General features: G+C 32.3%; 1 protein-coding gene across 10 annotated transcripts in view; it reads right to left on the minus strand.

Moving 5' to 3' along the window:
• Positions 1-817: 817 nt before the first annotated feature.
• Positions 818-22,962, minus strand: part of LOC133324530 (peripheral plasma membrane protein CASK) — a 79,949-nt gene continuing 57,804 nt past the window's right edge. For 4 of the 10 annotated variants that reach the window (XM_061533364.1, XM_061533363.1, XM_061533362.1 and 1 more), the window contains 12 exons: positions 11,397-11,582; positions 10,319-10,483; positions 10,174-10,242; positions 9,321-9,350; positions 7,305-7,403; positions 7,104-7,242; positions 4,607-4,663; positions 1,911-2,030; positions 1,712-1,834; positions 1,500-1,607; positions 1,249-1,424; positions 818-1,118 (listed from right to left, as the gene is read on the minus strand). In XM_061533364.1, the coding sequence (XP_061389348.1) occupies positions 939-1,118; positions 1,249-1,424; positions 1,500-1,607; positions 1,712-1,834; positions 1,911-2,030; positions 4,607-4,663; positions 7,104-7,242; positions 7,305-7,403; positions 9,321-9,350; positions 10,174-10,242; positions 10,319-10,483; positions 11,397-11,582 (1,452 nt within the window). In that variant the 3' untranslated portion in view covers positions 818-938. The remainder of the gene's footprint in view (positions 1,119-1,248; positions 1,425-1,499; positions 1,608-1,711; positions 1,835-1,910; positions 2,031-4,606; positions 4,664-7,103; positions 7,243-7,304; positions 7,404-9,320; positions 9,351-10,173; positions 10,243-10,318; positions 10,484-11,396; positions 11,583-22,962) is intronic. The other 6 variants (XM_061533366.1, XM_061533365.1, XM_061533367.1 and 3 more) reach the window with 3 other exon arrangements.

Raw genomic sequence — 22,962 nt, forward strand, 5'->3', positions numbered from 1 at the left:
TCTGGAAGTGTGATGAACAGTGGTTGCGTTGAGTTTCGTATTCTTCAAATTTCACTGTTCATTGTCGCAGAAGAGATGTTCGGAAGGAGTGTGGGGAATTGACGTGTTTGTTATTATCATGCATTTTCTCCAGGGATGAGTTCGCTAGTCATATTAACAGTGTTGTACAATATTACAACCTCACAAATATAAGAGTATTAGAACACAATGAAATAAAACACGAATTATATTAAATGCTGGATTACCCGAATGTGTAACGAACGTAGTGAAACCATATTATTGTAATGAAATCATAAGAGGGTAAAGGTACCCATGATTTGACAATACTAACATAGGCGTAGACATTTGACCGTTGGAGAATTATTCTCGGTTAAAAGATACCCGTGTTTCTCCGTCTGTAATGCCATGGAGAAATTAACATTCTTGTTAATTGTACGATTTTGTTTTTTTTTTACAATTAAGATATGTTAGAGATTACCCTTATATTTGTTCGTGTTGTTCAAGGTCAAAGGCATTCATTATGGTGTTTGGGATTAAGATAGGGCATTTTTGCATTTCAATACTCCTACATTGCATTACATCGGTTATTTTGTTATTTAATTTTGTGCATTTTGGTATTGGCGTTTCTATATATTTCCTTTGTAGGTATATTTCGTAACACATTTAACTAAACTTATTAAAAAGTATGTGCTGTTGTTGTATTTTAAATTAATGTGATTCTGTTGTTCCTCTTGTTGCCTCTCTTCTAGTGATTATCCTGTTCTATGTATATAGGTGTGTTGTTGTATTTTTGTATTTGGCCATGCTGGTCATCTGCTATCACCACGTTGTTCTTAGAAATTTTGCCATTTTTCTGTCGCACATTGGCCGTTGGTATAGGCCTCCCATTCACAATCACAGCCCTCTAAACAATCAGGGCATTCCAGCTCACTGTCTTGTCAGTACATCCATGAAACGGGTATCCACTGTGATGTGGTCTGCACACGTTCGATGGCACTCTCCAGACACGCGATAGTCTCGCTAATGTCGTTGTTGACGATAGTCAAATCAAAGAAATGTCCATACATTTGGCGTAACATATCGGATTCCTTGGCCAAACGTTCCAAGCTGCCGTCATACTAGAAGGAAACAGTAATTATGCATTAGGAATATTAAACGAAATGAAATGCCCAGTGCGACATGGAATTGGGAGAGAGTACATATTCCCTCTTTTCGTATTTTAGGGCAGTGGATTATTCGAATACTTACATCAGCAATGTTCTGCAGTGATGGCGCCGCAATAAACACCACGTACGGCGTGAATTCGGCTGTGCGCAAAATTTTCAATGCTTGAGGTTCCACATCAAGTATTGCCATTTTACCTTCGGTATGTATGCGTCTAATTGTATCTAACTTCGTGCCGTACATCGCATCTTCGTGAGTGCCTATTTAGTAACACAACCAAGGAGGAGAATACAATGTTGAAGCCCAGATTAGTCACAAAAGAGGTGCCTACTCACCGTATTCCAAATATTCATTTGCCGCGATGTCCGCCATCATTTCGTCATGTGAAACAAAATAATAACTTCGCCCGTTCTCCTCATCGGGTTTTGGGGGTCTGGTTGTGTCTGTAAAATAAACAATAAACACATCGAATCGATTAAACATTTATTTGAACTACCAACTTCTGCGCAGAGGTTTGGTTTGTGTTTTAATCATTTAATTTACTTACGGGGTATGGGATAAGCATATTTATCAGGATATTTGGATATTAAAGTATTTTTGATATGACGACGACCCACGCCGTGAGCACCCAATAAAACCAATGTCTTGCGTTGGAAGTTCGGATCACCAACTGTAAGAAAACATAATATACAAAAGCGCATCGACATTAACTTGTATGTATATATGGACGCGATGAATTTGCTTACCCGGGACTTTTACAACCTCCTCGTACGTTACCAGTTCCAAATTGTCGAATATACCACTGTGTTTCGCCAAATATTTATCCCGACATTGTTTCTTTTTGCGTCCGAATATGGAACAGTTCACTGTTGACAAAGAGGCAAAAGATTGTAATCAAACATTAATTTTTATGGTCCAATTAAGGTGATGCAAGACTATAAATTTGAATTCATATTTGTAAGTCAACATATGGCTAGATCGCATGCTTACTTGCGAAACATGCTTCCGATTTTTAATATATCCATAATAACGAATTTATTCAAACCATTGAAAAAGCGTAAACATGCAATATTAACAAATTGCAATCAGACAGAAACAGAATAAATGGGGATATTTAATTGTACAGATTTGCGTTACTAAATTATATCAGAATTCATACAAAGTTCGTGAGTGTGGATGTTGACGAGTCTCGTATTTCATTGGCAATTTATGTTTAAAATGGTTATTAATTAATTTATTTAGTCATAATAATAACTTTTAAATCAAATAGCAAACATCTAATTTTTTTTTTACATTTTCGAAATACAATAGCAACGTAAAATGTAATTGTCATGTTGTATTTATTGTCGAATCTTTCGACAATAAATTTATCTAAAAAGAAGATTTTTATCCCCTAAAAAAGTACGAATTTTGACGTATGCTTATCTTTTGTTTTATAGGATTTAAAAATTTGGTCAGATCTTGTGTACGGTAACACACATTAAATGACAAAATTAATGTAACCCACAATTCCTTTCAATATAGATCTTCAAACTTTCATTTACATTCGAAAGTGGTTGTCGCGACATGTCGGGTCAAAAAAAGGTATGGAAATCCCTTTATTGCAGAGTAATGTTAATACAAATCTACAACCAGACCGACAGACCGAATCAATCAATGTTTCAATGGTCGACAATGTTAGGTATGGAATCTATTTTTAATAACCATGAGGGCCCATTGGGCCTAATGTGGTATAAGTATAGGCGACTAAAGAGAAAGAGGGCATAGGAAACTATTGATGCTGTAAGAGAGAACCAAATGACAAATTTGTTGGCTTCAAAGAACAGAACTGTAGAAGTCCAGGAACGAAAAAAAGTAAAGTTACATAAGTAATTTTAATTTCCTCAATTCAGTGATTGCAACAACAAACGAAAATGTAAATAAATGGAAAACTACAATTGTGTAATAAAGTTTTTTTGCAATATAGAGAAAATACTACATTTATGTCATTCCTGCCGAATTCGTATAGACTTTGGCTTTGGCATGTTCAATTTCAGTTCAGTTCTACTTTTTGTATTTTTTCAGTCATTAAAGGGTCCCATACACTATACATCTTGCCGTACTGAAATATCATTCATTCTCAAACTTGTCAGTAAATAACTGTGTGTATAAAAAAATATAATTGTGACGGAATAAAAAATAACTGAATTTAAATTAAATTTTGTGGACAAAAATCATTGTTTTTTTTTTTTTTTTAAATTATAAGGACGACTTGATGGATAGTGTATGGGGCCTTCAAATTAAAATATTTCGTCAACTTGTATATAATATATTCATTGCAAAAACAATAAAATCGACATCTAAATCATATATTCGTCGGTATAAAAGGCAAATTAAATAGCGAATGATATACAATGCTATAATTGAACAAGCTAGTTAACAGAAATAATAAATACTACATTTTATATATGAAAATACAAAACGAAGATATTTGTATCTGCTGATGAGATGGACAATGAGATGGTGGTGAACGAACTTTCTCTACGCTAAATACGTTAAAAATTAACTTAAGGAACAATTTCGTCGTGTACCATGGAGAAATGCTTCCATTATCATCCAATGAGCAAAAAGTATATTATTCTACAACTGTATACCTAATGGAACATGACACCAATGCGTTCTATACCTTTCGAAGTATACATAACGATAATCCCATTTGAAATGCATAAATTTCCATTTGATACTCATAACATTTCATTTGAAATTTATAAAATTTTATTTGAAATTTATAAAATTTTATTTGAAATTTATAAAATTTTATTTGAACTTTTATTTCAAATTCGAAAAGCATATGAAAAGGGTGTAGGCCAATAAATCAACCAGGATAATTTGCGATATTATGACAATAATCCAATAGAAATTTCTTACAAATGACTCTTGTGTTTTACACAGGGGTAAATTAAACTGGGGGACATAAACTATCTGACAATGAAGAAACCCACCCAACAATGCTCACTATTTGCTCAACTATAAGAAGAGTTTTCATTAGGGGTTTTGATTTATTTTGTTTTGATAAAAACAGCATTCATACATTCAGAGCAGAATAAAAATAATTTTAAGGGAATTTAGGAATTTCGTAGTCGCTTATTCTAAAAAAATTGTTGTTAGGTGATTGGTAGTATAATGTTTATCATAAATTTTTGAAATATCTGTAAGGAAGACATACCTCCGCGGCTTTAGTGAATAGTACCAAAAATGTACAGATTGTGGTGGCAATTTTTAATTTGATAAAAGTGATCATGATTGGCAATGTAAAGCGATAGATAATACACTAATTTGAATTGAAATGATTATTAACTGCTAAAAATCGGTGGATTAAACGGTGATAGGAGAAAAGGCATGTGCATGGAATTTGAATATGTCCTTGTGTGAATGTGTATTTTAATTGTTCTCTACAATGTACCTGCGGATCCATCACATCCTTCTGTAGTGTGCGCGGAACATCCAGCTCCGGGATCTCCTTTTAGACGGCCAATGAGTATTAGTGGTAGTGATAGTGGTCGTGGGTAGGGTTTTTAACGTGTTTGTATACACAGATACAACATTACATATATAGAGCAATTAAATTTAAAACATTACAACTTGAATGCATTCGTATATTTATATATGTTTATACTTTGTATGCATGTATCTATACTCCTCCGACAATATTTATTCTTTGGTATATGCTCAAAAAAGACGAATTGTTGTGGGGGTCATATAGTTAAAATATCAATTATAACACCTAAATGCATCGATTGTGGTTTCAAACTTGTTCCGTATAGATATATGCAGAAAATAATGAGAGTACACATTTTTATGTTTATTGCGATTTCAAACTACTTGTTGTATTTGGTGGAAGGAAGAATGCTGCATAAGCTCAAGAGCACTGTTAGGATTGTTAAGCAATACAAAATTTTCTTAGTCTTTAGTTCGTTATAAACGTTCGAATGTATGTGAAAATTCACTAGTTCGATATAAAAAAGTTCATTACAACCATGTTCGTTATAAACTTAGTGATTTGTATGAAAAATACTGTGGTACCACAGTTCGATATTCGCATACATTTCCCGCTCCAAAAACTTTCTCAGCTATTCTAAACAATTTAGAAGAATTTGGAACGTTTAAATTGCTAAATTAAAACATTAAAATATAAATTTGTTATATTTGAGGATGTTGTTGATTTTTAAATACATTCAACTTTCTAGTTTTCTGCACTCATATGTTTCAAATCTTTTCATAAATTTGCCATTCGAAATTTAGGCATTTTCAGTCACTGAAAAATTTTGTGTTTCTATAAATGTAAACATTTTTCGGTTAATTAGAAAAATATTTAATCCATTTTCGCTGTTTTCAATTGACACACAAGTAAATAAGGTCCTTGCATATTTGGGTAATACGGACGTTCAACAAACCCTATAAATAGTTGCCATTATCAATTTCTCAAATGACACTACCTTCCCTAATTATACCATGGTTTTGATATTGAACTAGCATGAGCTCTATTTTATTATAATTCATTTTTAAACTATATCGGATGAAAATTAATGACAACTCTTAAGAAAATATAAAAATACTCCCCTACAGCTGTGCCCGCTTTTTGGCAAAAGTAATATAATATTTTGACATACATACATATATAACAAATGTCTTTTATTTATATTTTCTAAAAAATGTGAAATTTGAATGGCATGAATGTTTTATATTTATAAATAGCACACATAGTGCTTGATAGCTTATTATTATCAAAATACCTTTGAATACATTTGATATGGCCAATTAAAACATGTCTTTGTTTTAACTGATTTTGAATATATTTAGTCATTTCAAAATCAAAGCTATAGGGACTGACCTAAGCTACAAACAGAAAGAAATTGTAATCAATTGCAAATTCTGTTGATGGGATTGAAATGGTCGGAATAGCATAAGCATACATATAAATGTCTGGAACAAATTGGGTCTATGTACTTGCAACATTTAATTACGTAAATGAATGGTATGTAAGTTATTATAAATGTTTATATACTGGCAAGTTTTTATATAATTAAAAAATATTTAATTTATAACAACAAAATGATAACTTCCTGAAATACTGTGTTAGAAAAACATAAATTGTCCATGCTAAATTGACGAATATTAAAAACTGCCAATTTTAATATGAATTTATACAGTAACATATTAAAACCAATATTTTTGTGTTCAATAACAAATGTCTTTGAGTAATCGGAATCATTCATTTACCAGCCCTTTGAAAATCTTGAAAAGTTAAAATGGAGAATGTGGGGGTTCCTTAAATAGGGTGGTTCCCATATACTTTGCAAATATGTTAATGCTATGTTCTTAACAATATGTTGTGGTTAGAAGTCTTGGAAAAGTTAGTTTATTTCAAAAGTAGCAATAATATGAGAGGGCGATTTAGAAGTCGAATGAAAAAAAAAAACAAAAATATTAAATGTATTTCCAATTTTGATTACAGATTTCGTCCTGTCATCTGACAACGATTAATTTCCAAAATTGGAATTTATTGAATGAACAAAACATAAGCAAATTATTGTTCCCCGTGTGGAATACCTGGTGGATTTTGAAGATAGAATACCAATCAATTGGCAGCGGTATATAATACGAAGATGCAATATGAAACATATAAATATATGAAAAGGGTGATGTTGATGTATTTCAATGTTGTTAGGTTAGTTCTTAAGATAATGAATATATGACAAGAAAATCAATTTAGAAATGTATAAAGATTAGATAAAATTTCACATAAAAAATACACATAAATAATGAGCATCATACAATTGAATTTTGACACAAAATGTTTCGATCAATTGGCGACGAAGTACGCAAGAGTCCAATATGCACATAGATTATGCCTGTATGTGTCTTTGTTTAAATATATTTTTTCCTTCTATTGTACTAACCTTGTTCATTCTTGGTTTTATCTACAGTTTGACATCGTATACGCCATTCTTGCAATTCTGGTGAAGGTATAAGGCCAGCTGAACCGCCAATTGCATCAATTCGGGCCTGCCACCAATGCTGGTCATCCTTGCTAATAATCTGCACGGGGTTTTTGGAAACGACAATAAGTGGTTTAATTTAGTACATATAAAGAGACTTACTTGCAAAATATCGCCTACTTGAAAGGCTATACCCGCTTGTGCACACGGTATCAGCTCATCATCCAAGGGATTGTAGTCGAATTGTGCCCTTACAAAAATCTATAATGGCATGGAAGTTGTGCTTTTTAAATATTCAATTCAGCTAAATTTGTCGTATATTAATAAGTTTTATCACAAATATTACTATATACTACATTATTGGCCATTTTTGATAGATCACTACTTATATATACAGTAGTGGTCAAAAACATATGCAACTGAAATTGACATTTCCCAGACATTTTTGGTATTTTGCTGTACAATTAATTCATAAAATAGATAACTCGATATTAACTGGATCAAAACATATGCAACACTAACAAATTTAAAAAAAATATACCGTGATTATAGGTATCATATAGTTATATTTTTTGCAAAGTTTAAGTATTCTTGAATGTCAAGAGGTAATTTTAATAAATTTGTAATAAAAAAGTGTAATATACGGTCACAAACAACCAAATAAAAATGGCAAGCTATAAATTCGGATTGTGGCAATTAGAAAAACTCATTGTTGGCGATTATATGATTGGAACATCATTGAGAGAGATGGCTGAAGAATATAATGTCCCCAGAAATTGAATATCACATATAGTGAAGAAGTATAAATACACAATCCCAGTACGGTTTTCTCGTAATCAGGTCTGTATATGGCTTGCCATTTCTATTTTGTTGTTAGTGACCGTATATTACAATTTCTTTATTAAATATTTATTAAAATTGCCTCTTAACATTCAAGAATACTTCAACTTTGCCAAAAATATAACCTATCATACATACATATTATGCATATGTTTTGACCCAGCTAATATGGGGTTATCCATTTTATAGTTTGTAATCTTTTGTACTAATTGTTATGGGATAATGTAGTGTTGTTGTTCGAGAACACAAAAGTTCAGTAAATGTGAGCAAGTTGAGAGAGAAGTTTATACAGTTGTTTAGAAAAATTTAAAAATTATTATTGTTTTACTAGCAGACCCAGCAAACGTTGTTTTGCCTTATCAGAATTGTATCAATATAGGTTCGGTAAAAATGAACGAATTCATGGAAAATACTAGGTTATCCCATAAGTTTCATCCCTTTCGTACTGAATTGCATATCCCATCTTGATCAAATGCCTATGTACCGTTGTCTTGGGAATGTTAGTGTCATCCACTATCTCGCGCACACTCGGATTTTCAGCGAGCACAGTCTTGATAAGGTCCGCATCCGTCGTTACTGTGCGGCCGTTGCGGCCGTTGCGGTCTTCATCTTGCAAATCAAAATTACCGACTCTAAATTTCTTAAACCAATTGCGGACGGTCCTAATGGTTGTGGTACCAACCCTATATTGATGCAATTCTTATAAGGCAAAACAACGTTTGCCGAGTATGCTAATATTGAATATTTATTGACATTTTTGCACAAATATAGCTGGTTTCGTTTCCTATTTAGAATACGTTCACGTTTCAGCCAATGATTTAGATATCGTGGGGTATATGCCATCTGCTGGTTTTATAACATAGACAAATTTGCCCATATTTCATGAAAGGTAAGGAACTTCTCTGTAAATTGTCGGTATAGTATCACTTTATGATATATTACCCATATAATGGTAGGAACATCGGTCCAGCAGTACCTTCAAAATATGTTGTTCAAGATTTTCGCGAATTTTTCTATAATTAAAAAAAAAACTCCCCACTTTAAATACAGATAACTGATAGAAATTTTGAAATAGATCAAAAAGAACCCGTGTGAGCCGATCATTTTAATTTAAGAATTTTTATTCAACTTGTAAAATTAACCACGTTTTGGCACCTGAAACTTGAAATGTACGACAATTCACAAACTATCGGCAGATCAAAACATCACACCAAGAAAATGAAAACTATTTAACGATTTTCGTATACACTGAAGCCAAATAAAAAGGAAATAGAAAAAAATGCAGATCTAAAAACTATTCACAAATGTGGGAGAGAAAGATGAAAAGAGGCTACTTACTAGAACTGGAGCTGGTCTTATCCTGAAAAGCTGCAGGACGATGATAGTCGTTGAGATTGATTGAGATTTTTGTTATTAACGTTCATTTATGGGAAAATATTATTAATTTTCGCATAAAGGTTGAAGTGTCAGTGTCAGTCAGTATCGCAGCGAGAAGAATGAAATTGTATGTTAATGATAAACAAACGAGTAAATATGAACTAATTACACGAAAACACATTTGGAAATAGCAATCAACACAAGAAGTATATAAAAAGGATACTACTGCGATAAAATGAAAACAAAGGAACAAAAAATTACAAGTGTACATTATACAAGATGAACACAAGGTACAAACACTTGCTAAGGTTCTATGGTGACGGTTGCGTTATGCGCTGACATGTTCATGTTCCTCGGTCGGGAAATATAACTAACTTTGCTAGTTCTTGTAACCGGTAAGCAGTTAGTAGTTTGTACAGATATCCCAGCAAATAGCAATGCCGAGCCCCTTGTTCAATTCTCCATGGACACAGTCTCAACATCAAACAAAGCTCAGGAAGGGCACCTCGACTAAAATATATACTCAAATGAGCGCTGAATAAATACTTTACTGTCAACTCATGCATGACCGTACAATGGAACCTTGGCATTAACAAACAGACCCCCACAAAGCAACAATGAAGTTCTTCGCGCAGGGACATAAAGCAACAAAACTGAAACTGAAAACATCAAATCATAAGTTCACAAGATAAACATAATGCGACATTCATTGGGGGGACAAATGAAAACGAAATAATAAACATAATTACAACAACAATGACAAACATAATCCAATTGTTTGTTTTGCTCTTGCATCATGGGTAGTGATAATTACCTCGCATGGTGGAGGAGCACTTCTATAAGAAGGAACTATTTTAAAGGTAACAGAACCGCGTGCCTCTCGCTGCAAGGGTAAAAGAAGAAGTATACGTTAATGAGTAATTGGGCACACTACATGATCAAGTGAGACCGCTACATACCAACATTCGTTGTAACTGTCCCACGGATTGGTTCTGCACTGACTGACCATTGATTTCGCGTATTTCATCGCCTACGTGTAATGTTGCTTGTCGATGTATCATTCCACCGTGCATGATGCGTGCCACCAGACAACGGCCGTCTTCGGTCATTTTTAATGTGATGCCCTGTAACAGATAAAAATAGTATTAGTAAGTAGTTCATTCGAATGTGATACGAAAAATTGGAAGTGCAAGTGAGTAAGAATATCGCTTATCTCCATTGACTGAGGGCGGCCAAAAGACGAGCTATTGGTAGTGCGGCCGGGGAAACTAATAATAATAATAAGATCATGGAGCACCTGCTGGAAGGGAGAATTCCTTCGATCTGGATAGCTGCGAATTCAAAGAGGACTAGCTAATGTTACAATTTGAGTCGTCAATAGCATAGATAATCAGTAGCAAATTTAGTCTCCATAAACGAGACTACTAAAATTATCTTTGACATCGGACAATTCCACTAACCCTGGACTATTAAAATCAAGGTCTTTGGACTAAAGCATGTACTAACTCACACCACATTGCATGGGATAGTACTAATACTAGCAAAAGGGACAAGCCTTTCTAGATTACTCCTCACACCTGACAGATTACTCCTTCTCTGACCACAAATATATAAGGTTTAAAATCTTACGGCTAGCGCCGAAAGCCATATACTTCTGGAACAAGTCCAAGTCTAATTGAATAAAATTCTGGAGACTGGAAAAAAGAGAGAACTGATGCCATAGACAGGAATGTCAACAACCTAACGGAAACAATGAAAAGTCATTCATTCGTAGAATGTTGTCCTCTTCGAGAAATAAAATCTGCCTTTAGAATTTCAAATGGAATTCTTTAAAATTAAAAAGGAATTTTATGAATTTTAAATGAAATTCTATGAATTTCGAAAAGTAAAAAAGGGGCATAAAAAGACTTAGATCGTGGTACGATAGATTGTATACGGATAAATAATTTTGGACATAACTACTAATAAGGCTACCATTTAATGACCAATTGTAAAAGTAGGTTCTACTTAACTTAAAACATGTACATATATACTTACCATTGGTTCATCAGTATTTTTTTGGAACTGTACCAATCGAACTCGTGTCACATGCTGCAATTCCCCACCATCAGTGTTATCTAAGTCCTCTCCATTACAGTAGAGCGGCATTGGCGGAGGCGTTACACGCAAAGCCTCCTCGCCATAAACATCACGGGCAACCACGTCATGAGTATGCAGCAAGGCCTAAACAGAAGAAATAAAAAATAGACTCGTGGTTGGTAATTAACATTTTGACATTAAAAAAATACGGCGACCATAACCAGTGCAACCAGTAAGTAGTCAATTTTTACAAGGATAATTTCCTATAATAAACTAGGTCTCTAAATTTCGCACTGAAAAATGAGTTAGGTGTACATTTGCGTGTAATTATACCATAAATGCCTAATGGAATTTTATTTTTAGTTTCCGATTATCTTACCAAATCCCAAACCATGGTTCACTCAATGATATAAAAACAGAAAATGTGGTATAAATCATATATATATATATATATATATGGTATTGGTTATCATATATATATATATGGTATTGGTTATCATATATATATATATATATATATATGTGGTATTGGTTATGGTTCTATATGCAGAATATGAAATGCCTATAAAATGGAAATTTCAAAAGGACAATGATCCAACGCGATTTAATGCAACGCTGATGTAAAGCAGTGTTGCGCACCAAATGTTTTAAATCCACGAAAATAATCAGCCTTATTCTGGATGTCAATTCCACGTGAATTTACTCGCTTTTCCCCTTCGACTTATTCTGAACAACATTTTTGTGTGAATTTTTGTTCGCATTCTCGCTTTCGCCTTATTCTGAATGAAGTTCGAAAGCGAAAAAATCCGCTTTGGGAAAAAATTAGGTATTCTGGATTACAGGGAGTAGGAGAATGAGATGAAATTTTGTGCGAAATTTTTCGCTAATAAATTCAAAGTGAGTTGGCTACGAAAACATAAGTTATAAATATTTTTATGAAAAATATTAACACAATACTTATTCTATGACGATTTAGAATGTTATAAATGATAATAAGGAAATATTTATCTGGAAAACAGCAAATAAAATGCCTTTGGAAATCCTATTGATAATGATGCATGCTGAACCAAATATTGCCAAGGAATGTATAAAGGTAATAATGAATATTTAAGTCGAGTTTGATGCATTTGGGAGGCGAAAAACAGACACTTTGGGTGAGGATCTGTCTCTCAAGAAAAAAATTATAGAAAACCCAAATTTGCCTAATGAGCCGCTTAACAGTGAAAACTTAAATAAAAATTATGAAACAACACAAAAAAAATACAAAAAATATTTTTTTTTCAAAATTATCGTTTGCATTATTTGAAGGAAGAAATAAAGGAGTAGGCCACTTTAAGAATTTGGAGAGATAAAATATCGAAATTAAATTAAAGTGCACACAATTATGTGCCTGTGTTTTTGCCATCATAAAAAAATGTTCTTTTATTTGTAATCTATTGTAGTTGTTGTACCAAATTGCATCAAAACAATGAACAGCTGTTTCACATGTCATATTGTAGGTTGCCATATTTTCAAACTTTAATTAATTTTCTTTTAATTACAAAGCATTTATAAAGCGGATTCTTGATATTTCACATTTGTATTGTTATAAAGATTAAACAACAATAACAAGTAACAATTTTTAATAAAATAATCAATAAATAAAATATTACACAATTAAAATACAATGGGGCAACATACATTGCAACTTAAATTACAATATGGCAACACACATTACAACTTAAATTATAATATGGCAACACGAATCTTTTTTTCAACCACCATTTTCGAAAACTCGAATCCGCATCTCGCATTTTTTTGGTCTCCCTATTCATTCAGAATAAGGCGAAAATGTGAAAGCGAAAATTTTTGTACATGCGAGATATTTCCCAGCGAATATCCAGAATAAGGCTGAATGTGTATTTTATCACGTTACCGATGCTGAAGAGCTGCTATTATTTGACCGACCTCATTTCAAGAATATATGAATATTTCAATGCATTACGCTGAAATTATTTTCACCGCAGCTGTATATATACGCACATAAATAATATATTTCCAGTCAAACGGTTGGCAAATGAGGAAAACGCATTTCAAGTTTGAGAAGCACTCTTGCCGTTACTTAGTGCTAACACAATAAATCGGCTATATCTTCAAGAGTTTTTGAGAATTTCACCTGAAATTTTAAATTGACATTCTTGATATTGTATAGGTTCGAATTGAATAAAAAACAACTTCATTTTTTGAAACCGAGAATTCGGGGTGAGATGTCCTTTTAAGGGATCCTTTGAAATGCATTCCTAAAGTTTTTAAAAAAAATATCTACATCTGTAACTCTCGTGGATAATAACATTTAAAGAAACTCGCTGCACGTTGTGTGTCAATGAAGCGGGCCCCACGTTGGGCGTCAGTGAAGAAACTCGTAACAACAAGATTTAAACTAATGTTGGCTACTCCTTGTTTAGGAACTACTTCCAGCTTATGATCTAGTCCATTAACTTGGGCAAGCGTGGGTAATGATCTTAAGCCTTCAGTGTTCGCTTAAACGAATTAGAGCCGGGTGGTGCAGGACTCGGAGTGTAGCTGATTTTATTGAAATTATATTGAGCTTAGGTACTACTTATGAGAAGCAAGATCTTCGTCTAGTATTGGTTGTGTAATAATGTAGTAGATTCAGAGATGCAGTTTTTGGTACTATTTACAAATTAATTTCAAATGTTTAAAACAGAGTTGCATTTTAGTATTTAAATGATCAATAAAACGTATGTATTTATACTATAGCAAATAATATTTGAATAAAAACAGAGTTGACCCGCTTCACTTTTTTTTTATTTTGTTAACGTAAAGTACACTTCATTTTTAAAAGAGAATGAACTATTAATAGAATTGGCAGTACATAAAATATTTACAGTTCCTACATACGGAATTAAAAATTATGACGGGTTGTGATCTAATAAATACCAATCCCTCAAGTGTAAAGGGACATAACATTTGTTACAAAGATATGTATTCTGCAATAGTTGCAAATTGTTTATATATTTAAATATGTGATCTTTTTCATCAAAATTGGAGTGCATATGAAGATGTAAAATTTTGTTGAAAATCAACGGCAAACTTCTGTAAAAACGGATGTTCTAAATTTGAAACTGACAAAATAGTACATTAATTTTCCACCGTCATTTTAAAGTAAAGCAATTTGAATAAAAACAGAGTTGACCCGCTTCACTTTTTTTATTTTGTTAACGTAAAGTACACTTCATTTTTAAAAGAGAACTATGAACTATTAATAGAATTGGCAGTAAATAAAATATTTACAGTTCCTACATACGGAATTAAAAATTATGACGGGTTGTGATCTAATAAATATCAATCCCTCAAGTGTAAAGGGACATAACATTTGTTACAAAGATATGTATTCTGCAATAGTTGCAAATTGTTTATATATTTAAATATGTGATCTTTTTCATCAAATCTGGAGTGCATATGAAGATGTAAAATTTTGTTGAAAATCAACGGCAAACTTCTGTAAAAACGGATGTTCTAAATTTGAAACTGACAAAATAGTACATTAATTTTCCACCGTCATTTTAAAGTAAAGCAATTTGAATAAAAACAGAGTTGACCCGCTTCACTTTTTTTATTTTGTTAACGTAAAGTACACTTCATTTTTAAAAGAGAATGAACTATTAATAGAATTGGCAGTACATAAAATATTTACAGTTCCTACATACGGAATTAAAAATTATGACGGGTTGTGATCTAATAAATATCAATCCCTCAAGTGTAAAGGGACATAACATTTGTTACAAAGATATGTATTCTGCAATAGTTGCAAATTGTTTATATATTTAAATATGTGATCTTTTTCATCAAATCTGGAGTGCATATGAAGATGTAAAATTTTGTTGAAAATCAACGGCAAACTTCTGTAAAAACTGATGTTCTAAATTTGAAATTGACAAAATAGTACATTAATTTTCCACCGTCATTTTAAAGTAAAGCAATTTTAACGGCGTAATACAGGGAATATATTTTTCTAACGAAAACGAACACTGTCTTCGGAGTTGATAAAAAAACATATACATTTCAGACCGCAATCCCTGAATCTTTTACGTTTTGATTTCTTAAATCTTTTTAACTACGGTAACATTGTGCTTCCTTCCAACCATAGCAATTATGGTTTCCGTTGAACTAGAAACGGTTGCATTTGGATTTGTCGATAACTGTTAAATTTTTGTGCCCGTTGTGCCTGGCGCCCTAGCCGGTTTTTTAAATATGTTTAGTTTTTCACATAATTTGTCTTACATATATATGGGCAATATTGCCAATTTTTTAACATAGCTGAAGCGGAGGTTCACCCCTTTATAACTCGGGAACTACTTAAGTATATGAAAAAAAGTGAATAGTTTTGGATTAATTGATCTGTCGTTGCAAACTGTTCATAATATTGACCTCCAAACTTTATTTTGGTGGAAGCTGTGTCTACTTTAATGTAAAAAAATGTGCAAAAACAGGTTGAGGCAAACCAGTTTTTTTATGTTCTCTATCGATTTGTGACTAAGCCACTCATTGCACGGCCTTCGTGTTAAAATAAAACTAAAAGCCAACAAAATGGGGACTACACCCCCTTTGTATCATTTTTCAAAATTTTAACTGCATCTACCTTTAAATGATGCTGACATTTTGAAGCTCGATTTTGAGTGTTTTTTAATTTTACTTCTAGCTTTAATACGCCAACAGGAATTTATAAAAACCGATTATATGATTATTGTAGTCGCGAATCTGCGTAATTTGATATGTATTTTGTGTATGTAGTATGCACTGCTTCAGAGTAATACTCATCCGAAGGTGAACATTTTGTGCGATCAAATTTCTAAAAAATCTATTTTTCGGGCCAAATTTTTAGATCTGCCAACTGAATGATATGGGTACCCGCGATCAATAAGGTTTTTTACGTTTCGGATGATATAAAATCTTTTTCGTGAAAATCCATCTACTAGAACGGCGGGAACTGACCTTCCAAAAACACGAAATTTGGCAAAAAATGTTTTTGAAAATATCGCGGATTTATTTGCGTTTTCTGTGTATCATTTCCGCTTCAATAAATGGCCTCATACGGATTTTGATCTTTTTCGAAAAGAGAACTTTAAAAACTTCAGCCGAAAGAGAGATGTACGCAATTTATGTCAAAAATAGATTGTGCTGGCACATTCATGGTTCTTAATGGACCACATTGAAATCGGTATAGATCGATGTATTTTTTTAGGGTGCACACCAAAATCGGATGCGCGTTAATGGCATATGGAGTTTTCGGAAATTATTCGCGTTTTACGGTTTTTTGGGTACTTCAATGTAACGTGCGGCACATCTTAGCCGTCAAATGAAATTTCGCAAAATATATATGGATTGGAAGATAAACTTCAGTACTTCCTGGAAACCGCATGCGCATCAAATGATTTTGAGAATTACGAGATTTAGACCCAATTTAAAATGTATATTTCATATTATTTTATTTTAAGATTTATTCCTATTTATAGAATTCTAGGATTTATCGGAAGGGTCTTGATATAATCCGCAAGGCGTATACTTACACACAAAAAGTGATTATTAATATATATGCCAATTTTTCGGCGACATTCGGGTAAAATAGCAGAATAACCCCAATTTTTTTTTTCTGAATTTTCTTGTATAAAAAATTAAAAAAATAAATATGATGACATTATTTTTTCGAACCAAAAACAAATATTTTTCCTCAATATCTTGTTTTGTTGTCACTGTGATTTAGAAACCGCTAAACGGACTTGTGTGATTTTGATATCATTTGATTCACCATGGTGTTTAGATTATGTAGATATTTTTAAATTAATTTTTAGGTGTGTGTATGTCATTAATATAATGAAAATATTGACGTAATCTCCTATATTTGTATTATTTTTCTCATATTTCGCGAAGATGTACAACTTTTTCGCGATTATTATAATATATTCATATTCTTACTTTACGGAGGAAGATATATATCAACGTTTTTTGGTCAATATAATAAACGGCGTAATTTTAAGATTTTTTTCTTATGCCCAAAATTAAAACCTCGATAACTTTTGCGCGCATCAACCAAAAATTTGATCGCGAACGGCTTCGGAGTCAGAACATTTTTCTCTATATGTGTACCAAAAATCATTGATGTGCCACAAAAACAAAAAAGCTGATTTTTTGAAAATGGAATATTAAAAAATTGGCAATATTGCCCATATATATATGGGCAATATTGCCAATTTTTTAACATAGCTGAAGCGGAGGTTCACGCCTTTATAACTCGGGAAATACTTAAGTATATGAATAAAAGTGAATAGTTTTGGGTTAATTGATCTGTCGTTACAAACTGTTCATGATATTGACCTCTAAACTTTATTTTGGTGGAAGCTGTGTCTACTTAAATGTAAAAAAATGTGTAAAAACACGTTGAGGCGAACCAGTTTTTTTATGTTCTCTATCGATTTGTGACTAAGCCCCTCATTGCACGGTCTTCGTGTCAAAATAAAACTAGAAGCCAACAAAATGGGAACTACGTCCCTTATGTACCATTTTTCAAAATTTTAACAGCATCTACCTTTAAATGATGCTGACATTTTGAAGCTCGATTTTGAGTGTTTTTTGAATTTTACTTCTAGCTTTAATACGCAAACACGAATTTATAAAAATCGATTATAAGATTATTGTAGTCGCGAATCTGCGTAATTTGATATGTATTTTGTGTATGTAGTATGCACAGCTTCAGAGTAATACTCATCCGAAGGTGCGAATTTTGTGCGATCAAATTTCTAAAAAACCTATTTTTCGGGCCTAATTTTTAGATCTGTCAACTGAATGATATGAGTACCCGCGATCAATAAGGTTTTTTACGTTTCGGATGATATAAAATCTTCTTCGTGAAAATCCATCTACTAGAACGGCGGGAACTGGCCTTCCAAAAACACGAAATTTGGCAAAAAATGTTTTTGAAAATATCGCGGATTTATTTGCGTTTTCTGTGTATCATTTCCGCTTCAATAAATGACCTCATATGGATTTTGATCTTTTTCGAAAAGAGAACTTTAAAACCTTCAGCCGAAAGAGAGATGTACGCAATTTATCTCAAAAATATATTTTGCTGGCACATCCATGGTTCTTAATGGACCACATTGAAATGGTATAGATCGATGTATTTTTTTAGGGTGCACACCGAAATCGGATGCGCGTTAATGGCATATGGATTTTTCGGAAATTATTCGCGTTTTACGATTTTTTGGTTACTTCAATGTAACGTGCGGCACATCTTAGCCGTCAAATGAAATTTCGCAAAATATATATGGATTGGAAGATAAACTTCAGTACTTCCTGGAAACCGCATGCGCATCAAATGATTTTGAGAATTACGAGATTTACACCCAATTTAAAATGTATATTTCATATTATTTTATTTTAAGATTTATTCCTATTTATAGAATTCTAGGATTTATCGGAAGGGTCTTGATATAATCCGCAAGGCGTATACTTACACACAAAAAGTGATTATTAATATATATGCCAATTTTTCGGCGACATTCGGGTAAAATAGCAGAATAACCCCAATTTTTTTTTCTGAATTTTCTTGTATAAAAAATTAAAAAAATAAATATGATGACATTATTTTTTCGAACCAAAAACAAATATTTTTCCTCAATATCTTGTTTTGTTGTCACTGTGATTTAGAAACCGCTAAACGGACTTGTGTGATTTTGATATCATTTGATTCACCATGGTGTTTAGATTATGTAGATATTTTTAAATTAATTTTTAGGTGTGTGTATGTCATTAATATAATGAAAATATTGACGTAATCTCCTATATTTGTATTATTTTTCTCATATTTCGCGAAGATGTACAACTTTTTCGCGATTATTATAATATATTCATATTCTTACTTTACGGAGGAAGATATATATCAACGTTTTTTGGTCAATATAATAAACGGCGTAATTTTAAGATTTTTTTCTTATGCCCAAAATTAAAACCTCGATAACTTTTGCGCGCATCAACCAAAAATTTGATCGCGAACGGCTTCGGAGTCAGAACATTTTTCTCTATATGTGTACCAAAAATCATTGATGTGCCACAAAAACAAAAAAGCTGATTTTTTGAAAATGGAATATTAAAAAATTGGCAATATTGCCCATATATATATATTATAAAGATCTTCGAAAAAATCATGTGTGAACAATTATCTTCATATCTTATTGAAAATGACATTTTATTTGAACATCAATACGGCTTTAAAAAGGGTTCAGGTACGCAAGAAGCTTTAGTAGCAGTTACAGACACCATTTGTGAAGGACTAGATAAGGGATATAAAGGAGTTGCTGGAGTTTTTTATGACTTAACCAAAGCGTTCGATCTGGTTGACCATAAGATTTTGATAGAGAAGTTGAAATTTATTGGTTGCACGACAACTACATTGTCATTGTTTCAAGACTTTTTATCAAATCGGGAGCATCTTGTCCAAATAGGGGACTCGAAAAGCAGTAGGCTTCATGTCAGGTGTGGTGTTCCACAAGGTAGCGTTCTTGGTCCTGTTTTATTCAAAATATTTATTAATTATCTAAAAAACATTCCCTTTATGGGAAAACTCTTTATGTTTGCGGATGATATTGCTATATTTTATAACTATAATTACCCGCAGGTTTTGAAAACAGAAATTCAATATGATGCTGCAATTCTTGTTGAGTATTTAAGATTAAACAAACTTGCACTGAATTCGAATAAAACATCAATTGTCAAATTCACTCCTTATGCATCAAAAAATGATTCTATATTCAGTGCTTACATAGACGGTACATTGATTGAGGAATCGGAATCTGTCAAATATCTAGGAATATACTTTAGTAAGAATTTATCTTGGGATAACCATATTCATAAGATTAAAACCAAAATTTCTTCAGGAATTGGAATTCTTAATAAGTTTAGGTATAAGCTTAATACAAACGTAAAACTATTGATATACCATTCCCTAGTTCATTCACATCTAACATATCTTCCTATTATTTACGGATACAAGATGACTCAGTGTCTTAAACAATTGCAGGTATCGCAAAACAAAGCCTTAAAAATTGTTTATAATCTTCCGTTGCGGACACATACATTAGATTTATATAGAGATTACGCCAAAACCATTTTGCCACTAAGAGGTCTTTATAAGTACCAAGTATTGCTATACGTATTTAAATCTCTTCAAGGAATAAGTTCACAAGTCCTTAATTTTCAAAGAAATGAATATTTGACGGGGAGAGTAACAAGACAAGCCACAAACTTAAATGTTGTGAGATGTCGTCTTGAAACTACAAAACAGCGAATATCTTATAGTGGTCCAAATGAGTATAATAGTATACCATCAGAAATTAAAGGAATAGTTCCGTTGTCTACATTCAAGTCTAAGTTGAAAGAATACTTATTACAAGATTTGGAAATACTTTTTACATAATTTGCTTATTTATTTGCATAGTGTAATTATTATTTATTGTAAATAATAGTAGTTGCCTTTTTAGCCTCTAAAAAGCCATTTGGCGCTGAGGCGAACTTATATTATAAAAAATTAAAACTTTGTAAATAAATAATAAAAAAAAAAAAAAAATATGCTCGCTGGGAGGGTGACCATTTCGCAGTAAAAATAATATTTTGTTGTTTTTTTTGTGCATTCAGTTGTGAGTTACAGGGTGTTAAAATGGAATTGAACAAAGAGAAAATTCGGTACATATTACAATTTTTACTTTGACAAAGAGAAAATGAACAATTTAGAAAAAGTTTGGAGAGTATACCCAAAAATGCAATATATATGAATTCCAGAATACAGAACGAGTTAATAGAAATAATCAGAAGTCGATTGTAGAAGAAGTGAAAAAGTTCTGTATTTTTTTTTTTTTTTTAATTTTCAGTGACGAAAACCTATTTTCAAATACAGTATAAACATGATAATCCGGACCTCGACAATCCGGATTATTCGGTAATCCGGACTGCATTTCACAACCCATTGCGTATCCTATAATCCGGATTGATTGACCTATTTGACTCAAAAATCCGGATTGTAAAGATACGTTACTTTTTATTTTAATAAAAAAATCGTTGCAAATTTAATTGAAAATGGTGCCTATTATATTAAAAGTTCATATTTTTGAAATGAATAATTTTCATTTTTAATAAAAACATAAAAATAATTAAATTGTCACCAAATTAATATAAATTTAAACCAATTAATAAAACTCGATAATCCGGAAATCTCGGTAATCCGGATTGGGGTCTGCAATCAATTATCCGGATTAGCGAGTTTTTACTGTATAAATATATTGTTACAAATCTTAATAACGATGCCGGTAATCACAGCATACGCTGAAGGAATAATTTGTATACCCTCAGCCTTTATGAAGGTATATACACTTTGATACGGCGAAAATGTGTCTCATGGAAATATTTGTTGTAGACCCCATGTTCCTTTGGACCAAATCCGTTTCAGAAAATTTGAAGTCGATTTACAAAGGTCGTCCGTCTGGCTGGTGCGCGCGATTACTATCGAAGGGAGTAACCGATTTCATTCAAACTTTACACATCGTAATATTTCTCACAAACTCAGTTCAAGATCGAAGATACGGAATATCGGCCCAATCCTTCTGGTACCAATTTTTTACCAAGCCTAGATCAAATTTGAAGATGGGACCCATTACATTAAAATGAAATGAATTTGTATTTTTGCGATCACAAGGAAATAAAATCTCGTATTGAGTTTGAATACATTTTCACGATTAGTATTGTCATTTCATAACAATGTTATTTATATTTTCTAATAAACTTATACGAATTTAACACGTGTACAAATGATTTATATTAAAATAAAACATAGTTATATAACATAACCATCTACTCATATTAAATTTAAAGAAATAACAATTTTACTTTTTTCATTCCACACCAGCGGGCTCCCCCGAAATAAAATCCTGCGTACGGCCCTGAATTTATGCAAGGTGTGGAATTTCCATTAAATGAAGGCAACAAAGAATTTGTTGTCAATATTTTTAATTTTAAGGGCCCCATACACTATAAATCATGCCGTCATGCCGATGAACCCCTTTTTGTATATGTGAGATTGACTAGTGTTTGGCAAACTCTTCAATCACTATTCCAAAAAATCAATTTTTGTCCCAAAAATTGCATTTTGAGTCGTAAATTCAGTTGTTTTTTATTCCGTCACAATTTTATTATTTTTGTACACAAAATGCTGTACGGCATGATGTATAGTGTATGGGACCCTTTATACATTGAATTTCTAAAAGCTATTCAAATGAAATATCGTTAGCTAAACTGCAAAAAGGCGTAACTAACAAAAATTGAAAACTGACTTTTTGAATGAATATTGTGAATGTCAATAAACTACATATGTTGACAAAGTTTTACACGTCTGCGGTCAAAAATGAGCTTCTATTAACAAAAAAACAAAAATACGTAACTACAAGTGGGTTTATTTGATAAATGCAAAAAGGCGTAA

Source organism: Musca vetustissima, unplaced genomic scaffold, assembly GCF_032173495.1.
Source record: "Musca vetustissima isolate MV318-11 ecotype Yass unplaced genomic scaffold, APGP_CSIRO_Mvet_v1 utg10205, whole genome shotgun sequence".
NCBI lineage: Eukaryota > Metazoa > Arthropoda > Insecta > Diptera > Muscidae > Musca > Musca vetustissima.